The 17,645-nt window shown below is 29.8% G+C and overlaps 1 protein-coding gene, 1 long non-coding RNA gene, 2 other non-coding genes and 1 pseudogene across 5 annotated transcripts; 4 read left to right on the plus strand and 1 right to left on the minus strand.

Annotated features, from left to right (window-relative positions):
- Nucleotides 1-1,335: 1,335 nt before the first annotated feature.
- Trnal-caa (transfer RNA leucine (anticodon CAA)) lies at nt 1,336-1,449 on the plus strand. The gene is made up of 2 exons: nt 1,336-1,373; nt 1,404-1,449. It is a non-coding gene; the product is annotated as a tRNA-Leu (tRNA).
- Nucleotides 1,450-7,299: 5,850 nt separating this feature from the next.
- On the plus strand, nt 7,300-7,411 carry Trnal-caa (transfer RNA leucine (anticodon CAA)). Its single transcript has 2 exons — nt 7,300-7,337; nt 7,366-7,411. It is a non-coding gene; the product is annotated as a tRNA-Leu (tRNA).
- A 720-nt stretch (nt 7,412-8,131) lies between these two features.
- LOC149881811 (uncharacterized) lies at nt 8,132-10,036 on the plus strand (annotated as a pseudogene).
- LOC149881812 (uncharacterized) lies at nt 9,903-12,407 on the plus strand. 2 transcript variants are annotated; one of them, XM_090066110.1, is made up of 9 exons: nt 9,903-10,043; nt 10,358-10,468; nt 10,597-10,719; nt 10,807-10,872; nt 11,224-11,346; nt 11,527-11,699; nt 11,796-11,860; nt 12,005-12,099; nt 12,218-12,407. In XM_090066110.1, the coding sequence occupies exons 2-9, from the start codon at nt 10,363-10,365 to the stop codon at nt 12,316-12,318; spliced, it is 852 nt and encodes a 283-aa protein (XP_089922236.1). In that variant the 5' UTR covers nt 9,903-10,043; nt 10,358-10,362; the 3' UTR covers nt 12,319-12,407. The 2 variants fall into 2 exon arrangements, with proteins under 2 accessions (XP_089922236.1, XP_089922237.1); XM_090066111.1 differs by having other exon boundaries at nt 10,358-10,456.
- A 3,985-nt stretch (nt 12,408-16,392) lies between these two features.
- LOC149881813 (uncharacterized) lies at nt 16,393-16,947 on the minus strand. Its single transcript, XR_016444840.1, has 3 exons — nt 16,905-16,947; nt 16,743-16,815; nt 16,393-16,532 (listed from the first exon to the last, which is right to left on the minus strand). It is a non-coding gene; the product is annotated as an uncharacterized LOC149881813 (long non-coding RNA).
- Between the last annotated feature and the right edge of the window lie 698 nt (nt 16,948-17,645).

The following is a 17,645-nucleotide window of genomic DNA, read 5'->3' on the forward strand; positions in this document are numbered from 1 at the left end:
AAATTGAAAACCGTGTAAAATTTTAGAAGTTCACCTATTTTTACCATTGCCAAAAGACGTTTATATTATTGTTTAGGTTTTCAACTATTACCTGTACAAACCACTGAAAAACTGAAATTTTAAACTCTTTTGATCATACTCCAAATAATGCGGTTTTTAAATAATCCAAGGTTCTTCTTAATATAAATAAAGTATAGAGCCTGAAAAGTAGTTTGAGCTCCCCCCCCCCCCCCACATTGACTGAGGAGATTCTTTTTGAAAAAAGGGTGAAAAACTGAAGCTTTAACTACTTTTCATTACATTACAAGTAAAGTGGCTTCGAAATAATGCAAGGCTTTTCCTAATATAAATAAAGGATAAATTTTAGAAGTTTGGAGGTTAAATTGTCACTTTTTGCGCACGTCCGTCAGGCATATTGCCAGTCAGGCATGCTACCAGCAGTCAAATTCAAATCTTGTTTTATCTTTGTATAAGTCTCTGTTTAGCTAAACTTATTATGTATTAATTTTGTTGAGCAGCATTTCTCTTCCTTCCTCTTACTTCACGTTTCGATTTAAAAATTATTGCTTTGGCAACCATGTTATGTAAAAAGTTAATAAAATCTTTAGATTAAATTAAGAAATTTAAGATAATGTTGAATACTCACATTGTTTACCAAGTTTTATGGAGGTTAACGAAGGTTTTATGGAAATTTCTGAACCAATAAACGTTTTTTCCCATCCTAAACGGTCCATTTTATAAATTAAAGCTTCTCAAAAAAAAGTAACAAAATGTCAAAACACATTCCATTATCTTTTTTAATTACTAAAAACAATTCATATGGTCCTTTTTTTTTCTTCTCCTTTTTAACATTTTAAAAAACGTTAAATTAAGTAAACTAAGTTTCGTTTTAAGAAATACGTAATTAGAGTTTTAAGAAATAGTAATTAGTTTTTGCTTTAAATATTTTGAATAATATTTACAGAATTGAATATTCTACCAAAATTCTGCGAGTTTTACTTTTACTATTTTCTTCTTAAATTCCTCTAAAAAACTGAAAAATCTGTTACTTTTCAGTAACTTTTTTTAACACAGGTGTATAAATTTCCCTTAAGTATAAAGAAATTTATTTACAGGTTTTCGGTCATCATTTGTAACATTCATATATACAAAAACGTTTTTATAATTAATATTTAAAAATGCTGAGGTAATAAAAATATTTGAACGAATTGATATTTCCTGAAAATTTGTGGCCTCTTTTGCTAAATAGAAAAAGCATATAATAATAAAAATGAAGACCTTTGACTTATGCTAATTTTTGTAGTATAAATATATAATATTTTTGCAACATAGTATGTCAGGTTGGCCGAGCGGTCTAAGGCGCCAGACTCAAGGTTAATACCTTCCTTCAGTGATGAGGAGCAATCTGGTCCACGAATGTGGGCGTGGGTTCAAATCCCACATCTGACAAATCTTTTTCATCAGCGCAAATGTAATACTGCCATGTCTTTTTCAAAACTTTCTTTTTGTATAAACAATTTCATAAACATTAGAGTTATGACAAAAATGTTCTATTCAAATTTTATTCTGTGATCACAAATGATGGTCTCTTATGTTCTGATTACTAATACCACATTGATTAAAATGGTTCTAATAAAATCATCCCGCACCAACCCGCTTTCGTCTTTAATGCATACACAACATTGAATTTGCATGTAAAATGTTTTTAAAGTGTTAATATACCATAATTAATATTGGAATAGGTCTCAATCATTCAGTCTCAATTTCCATTTTAAAAGCTACTTTTTTAAAATAAATTTTAGTTCAAAATTTTTATTACCATGGCTGATTATAAGTTGAGTGAAAGGATTTTAAATGTGAAAACACGGACGCAAAATCTAGCTATTGATGTCACATGAAGACGAGATTTACCCATAACTGAAACACTTAGTAGTTATATTCGATTTTTACCAAAAAGAGACATTATTGTTGATACTATACATTTTTAGAACAAACGAAAGATAAGAAAGTAAGAATAGTTTTGATGATTGATGATCTTATTTTTTTAGAATTAAATAAAGTATATCTCTTTCTTTCATTAAAAAAGTTTATAAACCATATGTAAAGTAATATTAATTCAACCAAGTACAATTTTGGTTTTTTGCTACACTTGCCACAGGTTCTCGGTTAATGTCTTTTAGTTCTTACATAAGACCTCCTTGTTAATAAAAAGGAGAAACTAAATATATATTAAATATTATAAATGCACGGGGGTAAGCTTAGATTTGTTTGAAAACATAACAAACAGGATTTTGCTACAGTTGCAACACATAATTTGCCATTTTATTTCACTCCAAGTCAAAATTTAGTAGCTACGCTACGAAATGTTTGACATTCAAAAATTTATGAACATGAGAGACAAAACCCTATAAAAACTCGGGTTTTTTTTAGCGAAAATTTTATTTTTTGATAAAGTAAAATTAGTTAAGCTACGACAGCGGCCTAAGTTTGATCTAAAATTTTTCTGTTATTTTACATAAAAAAATATATATATATATTTTTTTATATATGCGTGTAGAAAATAATAAATGTAGTCCGAGTTGAAGGTAGCAATTGCTTCACTTGCTACACCCTGGATCCACTCCTGATATATATGTATATAGTTTCTACCGCTCGACGTCAAAAATTATTCTGTTCTTCGGGTACCTGACATCAACTGTGTACGATGTAATCGCGAAGTAAAATGAGTCAGAGGAGTCCCAACGAGAGTTCTGCAACACCAACGAGGAAAACTCACTCAAAGAAGCACGTTTTTAGAACACGTGACGCCATTCAAGGGGCTCAGGACTTGATTTTCGAGGATCCAGGGGAGTCTACGCAAAAATGGTCGTCAGTTGTTGGTGTGGATAAAAAAGGAGGAAAATGTCACGAAAGAAGCTTATTTACGTGTTCTGATAAATGTAATGAAGTCGTGGATGGAAAATGCGTCGTTTGGAAGGCCGTATGCTTTCCAGCATGATGATGCCCTCCCCCTTCCACCACCACGAGCAATTTGGTGCAGAAATAGTTGTTGGGCAACACCAACAAGTTTTGGTTTAAAGAGTTCTGGTCTCGCAATAAAACTTTTGTATTTCAATAAATCTTTTAAATCTTTACTTAAATCTTTTGGATATCTATGCATGGAGCGTAGTTGAAAGGGTTACCAATAAGTCCAGGCATCCAAATATTAAATTATTGAGAGCTGCTATCGAAGCAGCATTCACTGATAAGGACCATGACGCATGGCTTGCTAACTCTTCAGACCGAGAAACAAGGCGGTCATTCAAAGCAAATGGAGGATTTATTGAACTAATGTAATCTTTAAGACTTTATAAGTAAGTCTTTTTGTTTTGTAATAATTATGTTTAGATAAAATAGTACTTTGTCCGAAATTAGGCTTTGTAAAATTAATTTTTAACTAAAGATGCTATTGTCTTGATGAATGATTTTTCATTTGTTTTAAAACTGTTTGTGCTGCTCTTGTAAACTGACTTTTGTCTTCTTTTTAGAAGGTGAAACAGCATTAAATTCGTCTGGGAGTTCGTCACAGTAGTTAAGAAAAGATTTTCATGTCTTTTGCTACATTTCAAATTAAATTCAGAGCCGAATTGCCTTTGAACTTGCAGGTTTTACGTAGCTTATTCTGCAATGTAAGACTTGTAAAGTTTACGACAAAGAAATGTACAGTACTGATGGTTCAAGAAGTTTCCACATTTTTGCGAAAAGCATGAAGTCCTAATGAAAGAACTGACTATTGTATTGATAATTTGCTGAAACTGTATGATGAATGGAAAGGCTAAATAAAATTGATGAGAGGTGTAGACAAAGAGAAAAGAAAAAGAGATCTTTTTAAACAATACGAACGATCCGTTTGACATTTCTCATTAAGAAACTTTGGAACACATGAAAAACGAAGAGGATAAGAACTTCATAATCCTTTAACGCTAAAAAGAAAGAGCAGGTTCTATGTTTGGTGTGTATCAGAAACTAAAATAAAAGGAAAAAGGGGCAGTGAAGTGCATAGCAATTGAAACTGCGAAGACAAAAAGAACTTACGAAGAAATGGAACAATATCTTGGTGCTCATGAACTTTCATCAAAAACTGATGATTCAGCATCAAGCAATGAAGGCAGTGATAGTGGTGACACCTGTCATCGTTCAGCAAATAGCAACAACAACAAATGCTCAAACAACATGAGATACATTGCCATTTTTCACTCCGCGGAAGTTTTTGGTAGGTGCAAAATTACTGATAGAAATGGGGTTACCTATTAATGACTGCTGCAGATGCTTTCGGCCGTGATATTGAAAACCGGTTGATAAAGAGAAGCAAGACACTTAGAAATTCAGCAAAACTTTAAACTATATAATTGCACTCACCGTTGTTGAAAATGAAATAAACTGGCAATAGTAAGAACTTTTCAAAGCAAAGAGCAATTGTTGAGAACCCCCGAAATCAAAAAATCTTTAGGTGTTTTAATTTCATGACGACAGCAATCAATACAGGTTGAGTAAATGGTGCCTGTACAAACCTAGAAACAATGTTATGATGCCGCGGAAAAAGGATCGAGTCTTTCAGGATTTTAATAAGATTGTCACCAAAAACAAAACTCAAAAACAATTTGTCTTACAAATCGTTGGCACAGACAGAAAAAAGTACCTAACTGCTACTAAACCCTGTCTTATGAAGCAGTAATGTTCAAAATTCATTAGTTCACATTATCTTTTTAATCTATAGACGTTATTGCTGTACATGAAAATAATTTCGTCTTAAAGTTTTTTGGTGTAGTAATTAAGAATATGAGATATATAAACAAGAGTGTGTCACTTTTGAATGAAATTATATATATAATAATATATATAAAACATCTCTCTAAACAAAATACAAAAAAGCAATATAATGAAACTCATGACCTTGATAAAGAACTAATGCAAAAACAAATAGAAATAAGCTAAAATATAAAAACAAACTCAAGCAAATCAACAAAACAAACAAAAAGAACATAATGTTAAAATGGAGGTTTAAAAATGGAGGTTGATAAGTTTAAAAAAATCAACACAATATTGAGAACAATTCTATTTGAAGATTACTATTTTCTTATATCTAATTTTTATGTCTTTCAAAAAACAGCAGATCTTACTAACTTTTTATTTTTTAGAATGTTTTAAGTTATTGATTTTCTATTTTAACGTACTACTTTTCTATGCAATTCTTCTGAAATATATTATAAATATTTGCAAATATTTTTGTCATTAGGTTTTACTATTGTTATTATATATAATTGCAGAACAAAATTGGTTTCTCTTTGTTTCTCCAAAAATGTTTCTTGTGAATGGTTAGCATCATCTTCTAAATGTAATTTCCTTTTTCATTGTATTCCTAACAATTGTTTTATAGAAGGTCAATTTTCTAAAGTACAAATAAGGATATTGCCAAAAAATACCAAAACAACATTCAACTGATATACATGTACTTCACAAACTGTGATTATATTGGACTTTGCTTTCATTTACTGCGTTAGAAAAAGGTGTCATTAAATATTGTTTACAAGGATAGCCAGAATCACTATAACATGAACAAGTTGATGAGTTTCTTATTTAAACGTATTTAATAGCTGAGTTACCAAAAACTAGTGAATTATGCACTCCCAGGCCATTGAACACAAGCAGAAAAATAAGAAAAAAAATTATTATAGGATTATAAGCTCCACCAACTGCTTCGATACATCTATGAAATCTTTGATATTGGTAAAATCTAACTGGTGATTGATAAATAAACATTTTTCATTTGCAAAAGAAAATTTTAAAGTTTTTAAAAAATATCAAAACAAAAATTTCCACAAAAACTTTCCTCTTTGCTGAATTATTAATGAATCAACATCTGTTGGAAACTAAATGTATTTATATCTTTTATAGCATTTTGGATTGAAAGGTTCTTTACCACTTTACAAACTGTTAATTGATTAACTTTCAGCTCCTTCTAATCTCCTTTTACTCTCTAAAACAGTACACTAAATTATAGAAGTTTAAATTTAAAATATTTTATTTACTGTTATTTGAGTGTATTATTGTTTTATTTGTTAAAAACATAATATGAAGTCTAAGATAAGAAGATACCATTGTCTGATACTACTTCTTGAATATTTACTTACTTGGAATGAACCAGTTGCATATAACTGACATGCAATAGCCAGTTTATAACTGACATGCAATAGCCAGTTAATTTTTTCTATATAGTTGAAAACTTCTAAAAGATTCACTGTCAATAACAAACCTTGGTATGTGATTTGGTATACTTCTTCTTCTTCTTCTTCTTCTTCTTCTTTTTTTAAAATACAGTTCATACCAATTAATATTTGAATGTTAAAAAAAAATGTTTTTTTTTGTTAATGTAAAAATATTATTATCACCACTTCTTCTCAAGAATTCTCTTTTACTACTTTTACTCTTATCACTTTTTTTGCATAAAGCAAACTGTTATTACTAAATAGGATATATTTTTACAAATATCACATGAAAAAGTATGCTTACATAAGGAAAATATTTTCGTTATGTTATGAGATAATATATTGTTACGTTATGAGATATTAGAATACCCTGAAAAATTATTATATGACTACTAGGTGACAAGGCTATCTATTATCTTAAAACTAAAAGATCTTAACTAGTTGTTAAGATTCTATAATGCTAGACTGTTCGACATTTCAAAAAAACTCATAAACATTTTCTAACAACATCATGACATACAAACATATTGGATTATAACTATGACATAAAGGACGTTCTAATGAGGTTTTTATAAAAAAAACTACAACATTATTATTATTATTATTATAAAAAACACACGTTTTCACAATGATATGATTCTTCTGTAATGAACTTGAAAAACGTTATATGATACTAGTAAGTTTTGTACGCATCTACAAAAGAGTAATGGTGGTTGTAATTTTATTTTCAAATTCAGTTTTCAAAACTCTGTACCAGGCTTTAAAAAAGCAAGAAAATTTTCAGAAGCTCGTTTTTTAAGAATGATTTTATGGCAAATTCCGCTTAAGTCAGATTTCTGATACATGGCAATTGGAAAATATTTTTGCTTTCTCAAGTCCGTTGTTTAAGTGAGACTTGAAAAGCGGTAAATTTTTGTCACACTTCAGGTTAAAACTACGGCTTTAAATTTGATGTTTGCTTCTTGATTCTTCCCACATTTTCAAGTTTATAAAATCCTTTTCATAATCCAGAAAAAGTTTGATTAAAATTTATAAAAGCTGCAAAAAACGTTATGTCAGGTTGGCCGAGCGGTCTAAGGCGCCAGACTCAAGGTTCAGACCTTCCTTAAATTAAGGAGTAATCTGGTCCACGAATGTGGGCGTGGGTTCAAATCCCACATCTGACATACTTTTTACGAAACCAGTAGTTAAAATAAGCTTTATCGAGATGTGTTGAGAACGATTAAATTTTGCATCAAATGTTGATAAAATCTGCGCTTTGTTTTTCTGTTAACAACGAATAAATTACAAACTATTATAAGTCATTTGATAGTTTTCGAATTTAAAATAAATTAAGTAATTAGAAATACAAAGTTACCCGGCAAACATAAGACGTCTTAAGACCGTCTTATTCAGGTCTTTAAATGGTCTTGTCTTCGATTGACGTCTTCAAGATGTCTTTAAGACGTCTTTTAAAAGACTGTTGCGTCGTGTAAAATTGCGCGTCTTCGTAAGACGTCTTGAAGACGTCTTTTAAAAGACTGTTGCGTCGTGTAAAATTGCGCGTCTTCGTTAGTCGTCTTGAAGACGTCTTTTAAAAGACTGTATCTTAGTGAAAAATCGCTCGTCTTCGTAAGACGCCCTAGAGACGTCTTTTAAAAGACGGTATCTTAGTGAAAAATCGCTCGTCTTCGTAAGACGCCTTAAAGACGTCTTTATTTTTCGAATAATTCTACCAAACAAAAAGACGTCTTTTAGTCGTCTTAAAGACGTCTTTAAAAAGACTTTCGGCATGAATAAACTTTGTGTCTTTTAAAGATGTGAAATTTTTCATAAAAAGTTTTATCTCGACCAATATAAATTCTCTAAATCATTATTCTAGAAAAAGGTTTTATATAGGTATCATTATGGAAACTGAAAATAGAATGAAGCGTCGTCGCTTGAATAAAAGTATGTTGAATTTTATAATGACATTTGAAGATGAAGATATTAATGATAGTACATCGAATTTGAATCCTGATTTTAATGCTTCTCAGGCTGAGCCTGAAAATCCTTGTAAAGCCCTAAATAATGTTTTTAAAGAAGAAAACAATAAGTCTTTGAGTTGTAATTATGAGAATTTTGAATGTTTTAATGCAGCACCACTTTTGACAACAGAAACATTATCAGAAGATTTAGCAATGTGGTCTTCGAAAAGCAAAATTTCTCAAAACCAATTAAACGAGCTTTTGAGTATTCTTAAAAAACATGGTCATTCAGAGTTACCAAAAGATGCAAGAACGCTTTTAAAACCCTCTAAAGTTGTTACAGTAGATAAGAAGTGTGGTGGAACTTATGCTTACTTTACTATTGCTGATGGCATAAATAATTTTTTGAATTTGAAAAATGATTCTCAATGTACTGGGTTATCAATTACTATTAATGTTGATGGGCTACCTCTTTTCAAATCTTCTAATCTTCAATTATGGCCAATACTTGGTCTTATAGAGAACTATATTTTTATCATTGCACTTTTCTGTGGTGATGGTAAACCAGACTGCTTGGATGGTTTTCTTAATGATTTTCTCAAAGAATCTTTATTGTTAAGTGGTGAAGGTTTATACTATAATGATAAAAAAATTGATGTTACACTTAAAGCATTCATATGTGATGCACCTTCTCGCTCTTTTCTTAAATGTATACAAAGTCATACAGGATATTACTCCTGTGAACGATGCCAAGTTAAAGGATTTTATGAAGAGCATAGAGTGGTTTATATTGATAACAACGCATCAACTCCAAGATTAACTGAAGAGTTTAATTCCTTTTTGTACACTGATCATCAGAAATCTCTTACTCCTTTAGCTCAACTTAAAATATCTTGTGTTTCTGATTTTATTTTGGATTACATGCACATGGTTTGTCTTGGTGTAGTAAGACGTATACTTACTTTTTTAAAGTCTGGTCCAAAACATTGTAGACTTTCAAATGGCCAAATAAAAAAAATATCTGATAATCTGTTAAGCTTACGTGGTATGATGCCATCTGAATTTGCTCGACAACCACGTTCCCTTTTAGAGTTAGATCAGTGGAAAGCAACAGAGTTCAGACAATTTATCTTATACACTGGTCCCTTAGTTTTAAAGGGTGTTGTTAGCAAAGAAATTTATAATCATTTTCTAACATTGCATGTTGCAATGGTAATTCTCTTAAATGAAGACAATTTTCTTTTAATGTTATAAAAGAAACATTATCTTGCTTTTGCTAGAGAACTCATTAATTATTTTGTTATCAACTCAAAACATTTATATACAAATTCATTCTGTGTTTACAATGTTCACTGCTTACTTCATATTTGTGATGATGTTGTTAAATTTGATTGTTCACTAAATGACATATCTTGTTTTCCCTTCGAAAATTATATGCAGACATTAAAGAAAGCAGTAAAAAACTCAAAGAGTCCTGTTTTTCAAATAGCCAAGCAATATCAAAGTATACAATCTATGTTAAATACAAAATCTCGAAAACTAAAAGTTTCAGTGAAGCTGAATAATTCATGTTTTTACATAGGAGAAAATCAATTTTGTTTTGTTGATGAGAAATTATCATCTGGATTTTTTAAGTGTAGAATATTTAGACTTGATTTACAAAATGATTTATATACACAACCTATTCAGTCTAAAATCTTTCAAATTTTCTTCATACCAAGTATTGATGAAATTGGAGTTAAGTTTGTTGAGTTAAAAATGGAAAATCTTTGCCGAAAGGTTGTTGTTCTACCTTGGAAGGGAGGTCTTGCATGCTTTCCTTTATTGCATGAAATAGAACATTAATTGAAAGGTTTTTAAGTTCAAATTTCTTTTGATTAAATATTTTATATTTATTATGTTTAATTAATTTGCATCTTGTATCCAAAGTTATATATATATATATATATATATATATATATATATATATATATATATATATATATATATATATATATATATATATATATATATATATATATATATATATATATATATATATATATATATATATGTATATTATAGCTCTTATAAATCCAATATAAACATCAAATATTTTGCCACCATGTATGTGCTGGCAAAATATCTGATTTTATATTGGATTTATAAAAGTTTTGATTCTTTTAGATAATATGGAAGAACTAAAAGAATATTGTTACACCACAGCAACAGAGGAAGAAGATGAAATTGATATTTGTGTTTCCAAAGATACCTTTAAAGTGAAAAGTAATGTTAATGGTATAATTACATTTAATTATATTTATGTTAATTATTTATTTTTATTTGTTTAATGTCAAATCTATATTGTAAATTAATATGTTTGTATAAATACTAAAAGAAAAATAAATAAAACTATTATGTTTTAGAGTTACTTGACTTTCCTTTGCCTCCGCCAGTTTTTAAATCTGTGTTGAAAAAACCATTAAAAAGATCTTTTGACTCTAATTTGTCATCTGGATCTACTTCCAAACAATCTAATCTGTGTTCTGGTACATTTTGTCTCTTAATTTTCAATTTTTTCAAAATTAGAATTTATATACTTTTAATCTACATTATTACTGAATTCCTATTTTTAGCTGAAACTTCTTTACCTCTACATTCAACTACAGAGGAACAATCACCTTCATATTCTGGTGCACTATGTATGTATTATTTTTGATATTTCTACTATATTTTTTGTTCATTAAAGTTGGAATATTCTTTTGTTGTTAACTTTATCTTTGTCTCACTTATTTTTACATTCACAATCAACTGAAATGGAACAATCAAATTTTTTTTTATATATAATTTTTTTTTATAGACTCTAAACTAAAAAATATTATAATCCCCCTCCTCTTACCTATCAACTTTTGTGGTCTCGAGGAGCTAAAGCCTAAAATAAGAAAAAAATGTATTAATAATAACAAAGTACCAAAAATTTTTTAAAAAGATTTGTTGCAGATTAAAAAAGTAACTTTTTATTATTTATATATATAATTTTTTTTTTGCTTTAGTTATACCTCATACATCAGAACCAAACAAAAAGCTTCAGAAAACAGACATACAAGAAAAAACCATGATTCAAGCGCTTGGATCTGAGAAGTTACTTAAAAATAAGTTTCCTATGGAAGTTGGAAGTAAGCTTTTTAACATTTACTTGATTTTTTTATTTGGAGTAAGTAAAATGTGGAGAGTTTGTTCTCACATTTGGATTTTTTTTAGGTATAAGAATAATACTTGTAAACAATTTTGAAAATGTATTAATAAATGTTTTGCATTTTGTATATTTCTTTTTTCATTTTCTTCATATAATTTAGAATACCAACACATGATGTTCAAGATGGTTTCAAAGGTTCTTGAAAACCAGGAGCTTATTTTAGCTATAAACAAACAATCCAATAGTAATTTTGCAATCAAGAAATTAGACACTATTGCAGAGTATGAGGATTTTATCAAAAGTTTAGAGGATGATTGTGTTCGACTTGATTTGGTAAATCTTTATCCATATGTAAATCTTTATAATCCATATAAATTAAAAGTGAAAATAGTTATTTTTTTATAATTATTTTGCCAAACTTTTATTTAGGTTAAACAGCTCAGTTTTTTAGGTGCAGAAGATTTTAAACAACTGACAAGATTGGTCATGAATAGGTTTTTTTATTACATTTTGCATAGGAATCATTTTTCGTATTTGTGGTAAATATATTTTTCATGTATGGTAATTATGGAAATCAATAATTATAAATTGTTTAATATTTTTCATAAATTTTATCATTTATTCGATATGTTTTTAAGATTATTTACAAATAACCTGTTGACACAGTTCAACTTAAAAGGTTCTGGTGGAAAGATTGGTTTGTTATCAACTAAACTGTATGACTTAATAGAAGGTAATCTAAAATAGGTTTAAATTATTCAACTTTTAATTTAGTTAAAAATCTATGTTAAGTTAAATTTATTTCCAATATATTTGATAAATATATCCTACATGATTAATTTGATTTTTAGAAGTTATAAAAAGAAGATTTGAAAAGGTTTCAAATGCTGAAATTAAACAGCAAATTGGACGGTATTGTAAAAATGCTCCTTCACGGCAAAAAACAAAATAAAAAAATATTCTTTTTTATTGTTATATATTGTATATATTATTATATGTTGTATAAATTGTTAAATAGAAAGATACTTGGTAACAATCCAACTAACTGTATTATATGTACCTTTTTAAATTATTTGCGTTGTTTTTTTTTTTTAATAATTTTCTTTTTCTTCTTTAATAATGTTTCCAAAAAACAAAGTAAGAACTTGAACTTGCTCAATAGTGTTTTTAATGTTGTTAATACAATAGGTAATCGCAACCTAAATATACCATTAATACTACACAGTTTTCTTAAAACATAATTAAATAAATCTTTAGGCCGTCTTAAGTAAGACGCCTTTAAACAATCTTAAGCAAGACGTCTTTGCGACGGACAATGTAGACCTTTTTAAGACATCTTTAAGACGTCTTTTTTGATCTTTATAAGACGTCTTTAAGACAACTAAAAGACGTCTTTTGTGTGCTGGTTATATTCAGTAAACCGTCTTGAATAAAGCGTCTTTAATCCGTCTAGACAAGACGTTTTTAAGCTGTCTTCAGTAAGAGGTCTTTAAACAGTCTTGAGTAAGACGTCTTTTCGACGGACAACGCAGACCTTTTTAAGACATCTTTAAGACGTCTTCCTCGATCTTGAAAAGACGACTAAAAGACGTCTTTTTGTTTGCTGGGTACAAGATTCCAGAAAAAAGTTTGCGATACGAAAACCAAACGAGAATTGCGAGCAGCCATTCGAGTAAATCTGTTAAAACTTAGTTTTCAAAAATAACGAATTACTCAAGAATATAAACTTTTTATACCAGAAACTTTCACCATTTTAAACGCATAAAGAGTTCTAACCAAACTCCGATGGTAATTTTATATATATATATATATATATATATATATATATATATATATATATATATATATATATATATATATATATACACAGGGTGCGTAAAAAGTTTCCGCACCCAAAAGTTTAAACATTTATTCTTGATAACATACTAAACAACAAAAACAAGTCAAATCTCAAAAAGTCCTCCTTTCGCCTTGATACACGCCCTGAGGCGCTTGGGGAATGCTTCAACCGCGGCGGACACCATATCATCTTTGTGGGCTGGGGCAGAATCCTTTTGAAACGTCCAAAACCGCTGTCCGAAGTGTGAATTGGTCCAAGTTAATACCTCTGTCATCAAAATATCATCCAGGTAGTTTTGAGCTCTGATTTTCACTTCTTAATCGACGAAAACTAATGGCATCTTGCCGTGTCCTGTAATCGCTCCGAAAACCATCACTGCTTGGGGGTGAGCGGTCTTTGAAGCAATTCGACCTTTCTGGTTTGCTTCTTGAACGTTTCCAGCGATTATCCGGTCATTCTGATGGTTCACGAACTGTTAGACAGTGAAGAGACACTCGTCCGTGAAGAGAATTGTCGAGGCGTCCGCCGGCTTCTTGAATCGCTTGAGAAGCTCCTTGCAACGGGCCAAACGAGTGGCTTTCATCCGATCAGTAAGTCCGTGAGCTTTTTGAATTTTGTATGAGTATTTTCCGAGCTTTATGTGGACGATTTGCCGAACTGAACCTTCCGAAATCCCTTCATCCTTGGCCATTTGTCTCATCGATCGTTTTGGGTTGTACCGAATCTTGTCGCGGATTTTTTTGACGATTTTACCCGAAGTTGCAGTTTTTGGTCTTCCAGAACGTCGACGATCATCAATGGAACAAGTTTCTTCAAGTCGCTTCAAGCAATCGTAAACCGTACGCCGCGGAACATTCAGAAGACGAGCGATCTCCGATGCTTTCTTTTTCTCTATAGCTAGCCTCTCGATTGCCGGCCGCAAATCTCTTGATTTTGTCATGGAACCTAAAAACTTCAATATTAAAACATATTCAAAGATTAGAGAAGAGCATAAATAATGCAGAAAAATAAACGGTATGCTTTAAAATAAGGAAAATAACGTCGTTGCCAGAGGAGTGCGGGAACTTTTAACGCACCCTGTATATATATATATATATATATATATATATATATATATATATATATATATATATATATATATATATATATATATATATATATATATATATATATATATATATATATGTATAGCACTTTAAACCTTATAGAAAACCATGAGTGTAACCTCATGTATATTAAGGTCAATTCCAAGTACCCACCAAATATCATTAAATCGATACCCAAAATGAAAACGGGTGGTCCTTGGAGAACAAAGCAAAAGAAAAAAAATCGGTGTTGAACATCATATTTAGCCTTTGCAAGAAGTAAATTTAAAAAAAAAAATCAAGTGTTTTACAGATCAAAAAAGTTAAAGACATTTTGGATAAAACCTTTCCTTTAAACATGAGTGTAAAGCAAGTTCTTGCATTAGAAGTTAATACTGACCTTAGCGATGAACAATATTAAATGATTAGAAACTTAGCCCTTGGACACATATATTTATCCCTTTCTTACACGATATTTTAGTGGAAAAAGTTCAATACTATCCTAAAAAAATTTTTTTTCTCTGATTTTAGTTGCTACCATTAATATTGCTAAAGCTGTGTTTATATAGATGGTATAACAATATCAATAGAAGCAGCTAAAATAAATGATGGCAATTCTGCCGAAAGCATTTAAAAATCATGACGTTTTTTCAGAAATTACGTTGACTGTAATCATAAGCATAGCAGCCGAGAGAAATTTCGGGCCCCGGGGAAGTTTTCTTAAGAGGCCCTCATTAATGATCAATTAAATACCCAGAACCAAAAGAAACGTGCTCTGGTCATTCAAAATTAAAAATAAAAATTAATTAAATCTTTTAAAAGTGAAAGCCATTTAAATCTTTTGAAAATTATTTTAAAAAATTTGTTTATACACACAGGGCCCCGGGAATCTTTCCCGTCCCCCCCTCTCGGCAGCCATAGTCATAAGATTGCCTAACATTCTCATAACCGTATCTTGTGGATATCCCATTTCCAACGATGAATTAGATTTATACTGTCACTGAAACTGCTAAGCTTACAGCGAGTTTGTATGGCTGGATGTTATGCCTCTTGCTGTACACAAACTGCTTCTGCATTGTATTTCCATATTACATAAACTAATTTTGCAAATTGTGGTATGTTCTGAGGATGCACTGGAGAGTCTGAATAAATAACAAATTTTAGAAAACATAAGAATTATCTAGAAAAACCATCACTAGATGAAGTTATTAAAATGATTGTAAGATAGATAATGAAATAAATTTCACAAATCTGAAAAACAAAATTTATTTTTTTGCATCAACATCCTTTAAAAACAATTCTTATGCAAATATCAAGCAGTGTAATGTACCAAGATTCTGTATATTGGCTTGAAAATTCTAAAATTTTCAATTAAATTATTTTTTACGCGTACAGCCAAACTTTACGCGCGCGTTAACGCGTATGCACGCAATGTACTCGTCGAAGTTTTGCGTAAAAAGTATTTTTGTTAACAAATTTGTATTCTTCGACCCAAAAAAACTATTACTTTCACATATATTATGTTTATTTACAGTTTTTATCCAACTATTGAGTTTTTGAAATTTTTTAATCATCCTGAATCACTCTGTGTTGCTAAATAGAAATTTTCAATTCACTGCATTAACGGTGCTAGAATATGGGTGCGATAATTAGTAGATTAATATCCGGCAAGAGGAGATTTTTAAAACTTGATACTTTGAAAAAGTCCGTTGTATCACTAATTATGAGTGTAGGATAGTAATGTGATGCGAGAATGATTTTTTTTTTTAAATGGATATAATCTGTTCTACCATTAAAACCTTAATACTCCTGTTGAAATCTTTTCAATATTTCCGATATTTTATAACACCAGACTTTGCTTGAGATACCAGATTAATGTGAGAGCTAATATCTACATGTTGTCTGATAAGAAATTTTAAAAAGTCATTTTATGGGAGTGTCTTGTTGTGATCTTCTTATTTAAAGATAATTGGGGTGTTTATGAGGCTAAGAGCCGGCTCTTCATAAAAAAGCTTATTCTATGAAATAAACTAGCCTCAATCCACTAAACATAACATCAAAACAAGCTTGCTAATTTATTTGATCAGAACTTGCGTAGGAGTTTTTGTATTGGACCTACAATACGGTAAATTTGTTTTTTTGAATCGTTGTTTTAACTTGATTGAGGATATCCATCTTTAATCTAGTTATGCACGAGGAAGTCATAAGCAAGGTAATGCTTCAACATACCGATGGATGGATCTATAAATAAAATAAAAAGTTAAAATTTTTTTAAGTTTGTTCCAATCGAAGAGTATCTGTGTCTTGGGATCACAAGATACTCTTCGATTTGGAATCACAAGATGCATTTTGATTAAACATCTCTAAAACAATTTAAAGAAAAAAACAAAAAAAACAAAAAAAACAAAATCAAGAATGAAAAAACAATGTTTTCATAAAAATAGAGAAAACCTGGAACGAGATCCATCGACTTCCTGATTAAGATGGTGGGCTCCTTGCTACATCATTTTGATTCGTACAATTTCTGTTAAATGTTTATAAACGTTGTAAAATACCACAATAAAAATATAGGAGAGCAATTTAAATCAACTTAAGTTACTAACATTTACCTACTATAAAAGTTCTCCTAATTTCTGATGACTTTATTAAAGCTTTTTTTCCTTTTTTTAACTTTATGACTGTTGTTCTGTTTTAAATGTTATGAAATACGTCATGAATATACGTCGTGAAATACGTCATGAATTTCAAGTTGTCTTTAATAATTTGTTTTGTCATTAACTGGAAAAAGTTTTCTCCTTTTTCCAAAAAACTTTGTTAATTAAAAATGGTTAAGTGCAAATGTTCAATTTTACAAAGAATTTTTTTTATTTAACTATAAAATTGTGCAAATTACATTTATCAACCGTAACTCCAAATTAATTGAGGAGTGTACTTAATGCGCACGCGCTATAGTAAACAAAGTATCTACGCCTATAGGTGGAAAAATCACATTATTTAATCATAAGACATGGCATTATAGGGTATTATACGACATTATTATAAAAATATGCTTTTACTTTTCGAAAAAAAATTTCAAAGCTTTAACAAGTGGATAATAAAAATATTTTTATTCATCTAAGGGTTAAATGCACGAGAAGAAAAACTAAACTTTCTCTTCTCATGCATTTAATCTAATTGTAAATTATTCGAGATTAGAGTAACTCTAACTAAACTTAATTAGATCATTTGTCGCTGCTATTTTGTTGAGAGCAATAGAAAACGTGGTTTTGAATGAAACTTAATTTTAAAGAATGGCGTGTGAAAAATAGAAGATGTTGTGAATGAAGCAGTTTATTTGCTTCTTAAAAAAAAAAA

The sequence above is a fragment of the Hydra viridissima genome, unplaced genomic scaffold (genome assembly GCF_058129835.1).
Source record: "Hydra viridissima isolate aposymbiotic clone 2 unplaced genomic scaffold, HvirCarnegie_v1 scaffold_11, whole genome shotgun sequence".
Classification (NCBI taxonomy): Eukaryota; Metazoa; Cnidaria; class Hydrozoa; order Anthoathecata; family Hydridae; genus Hydra; species Hydra viridissima.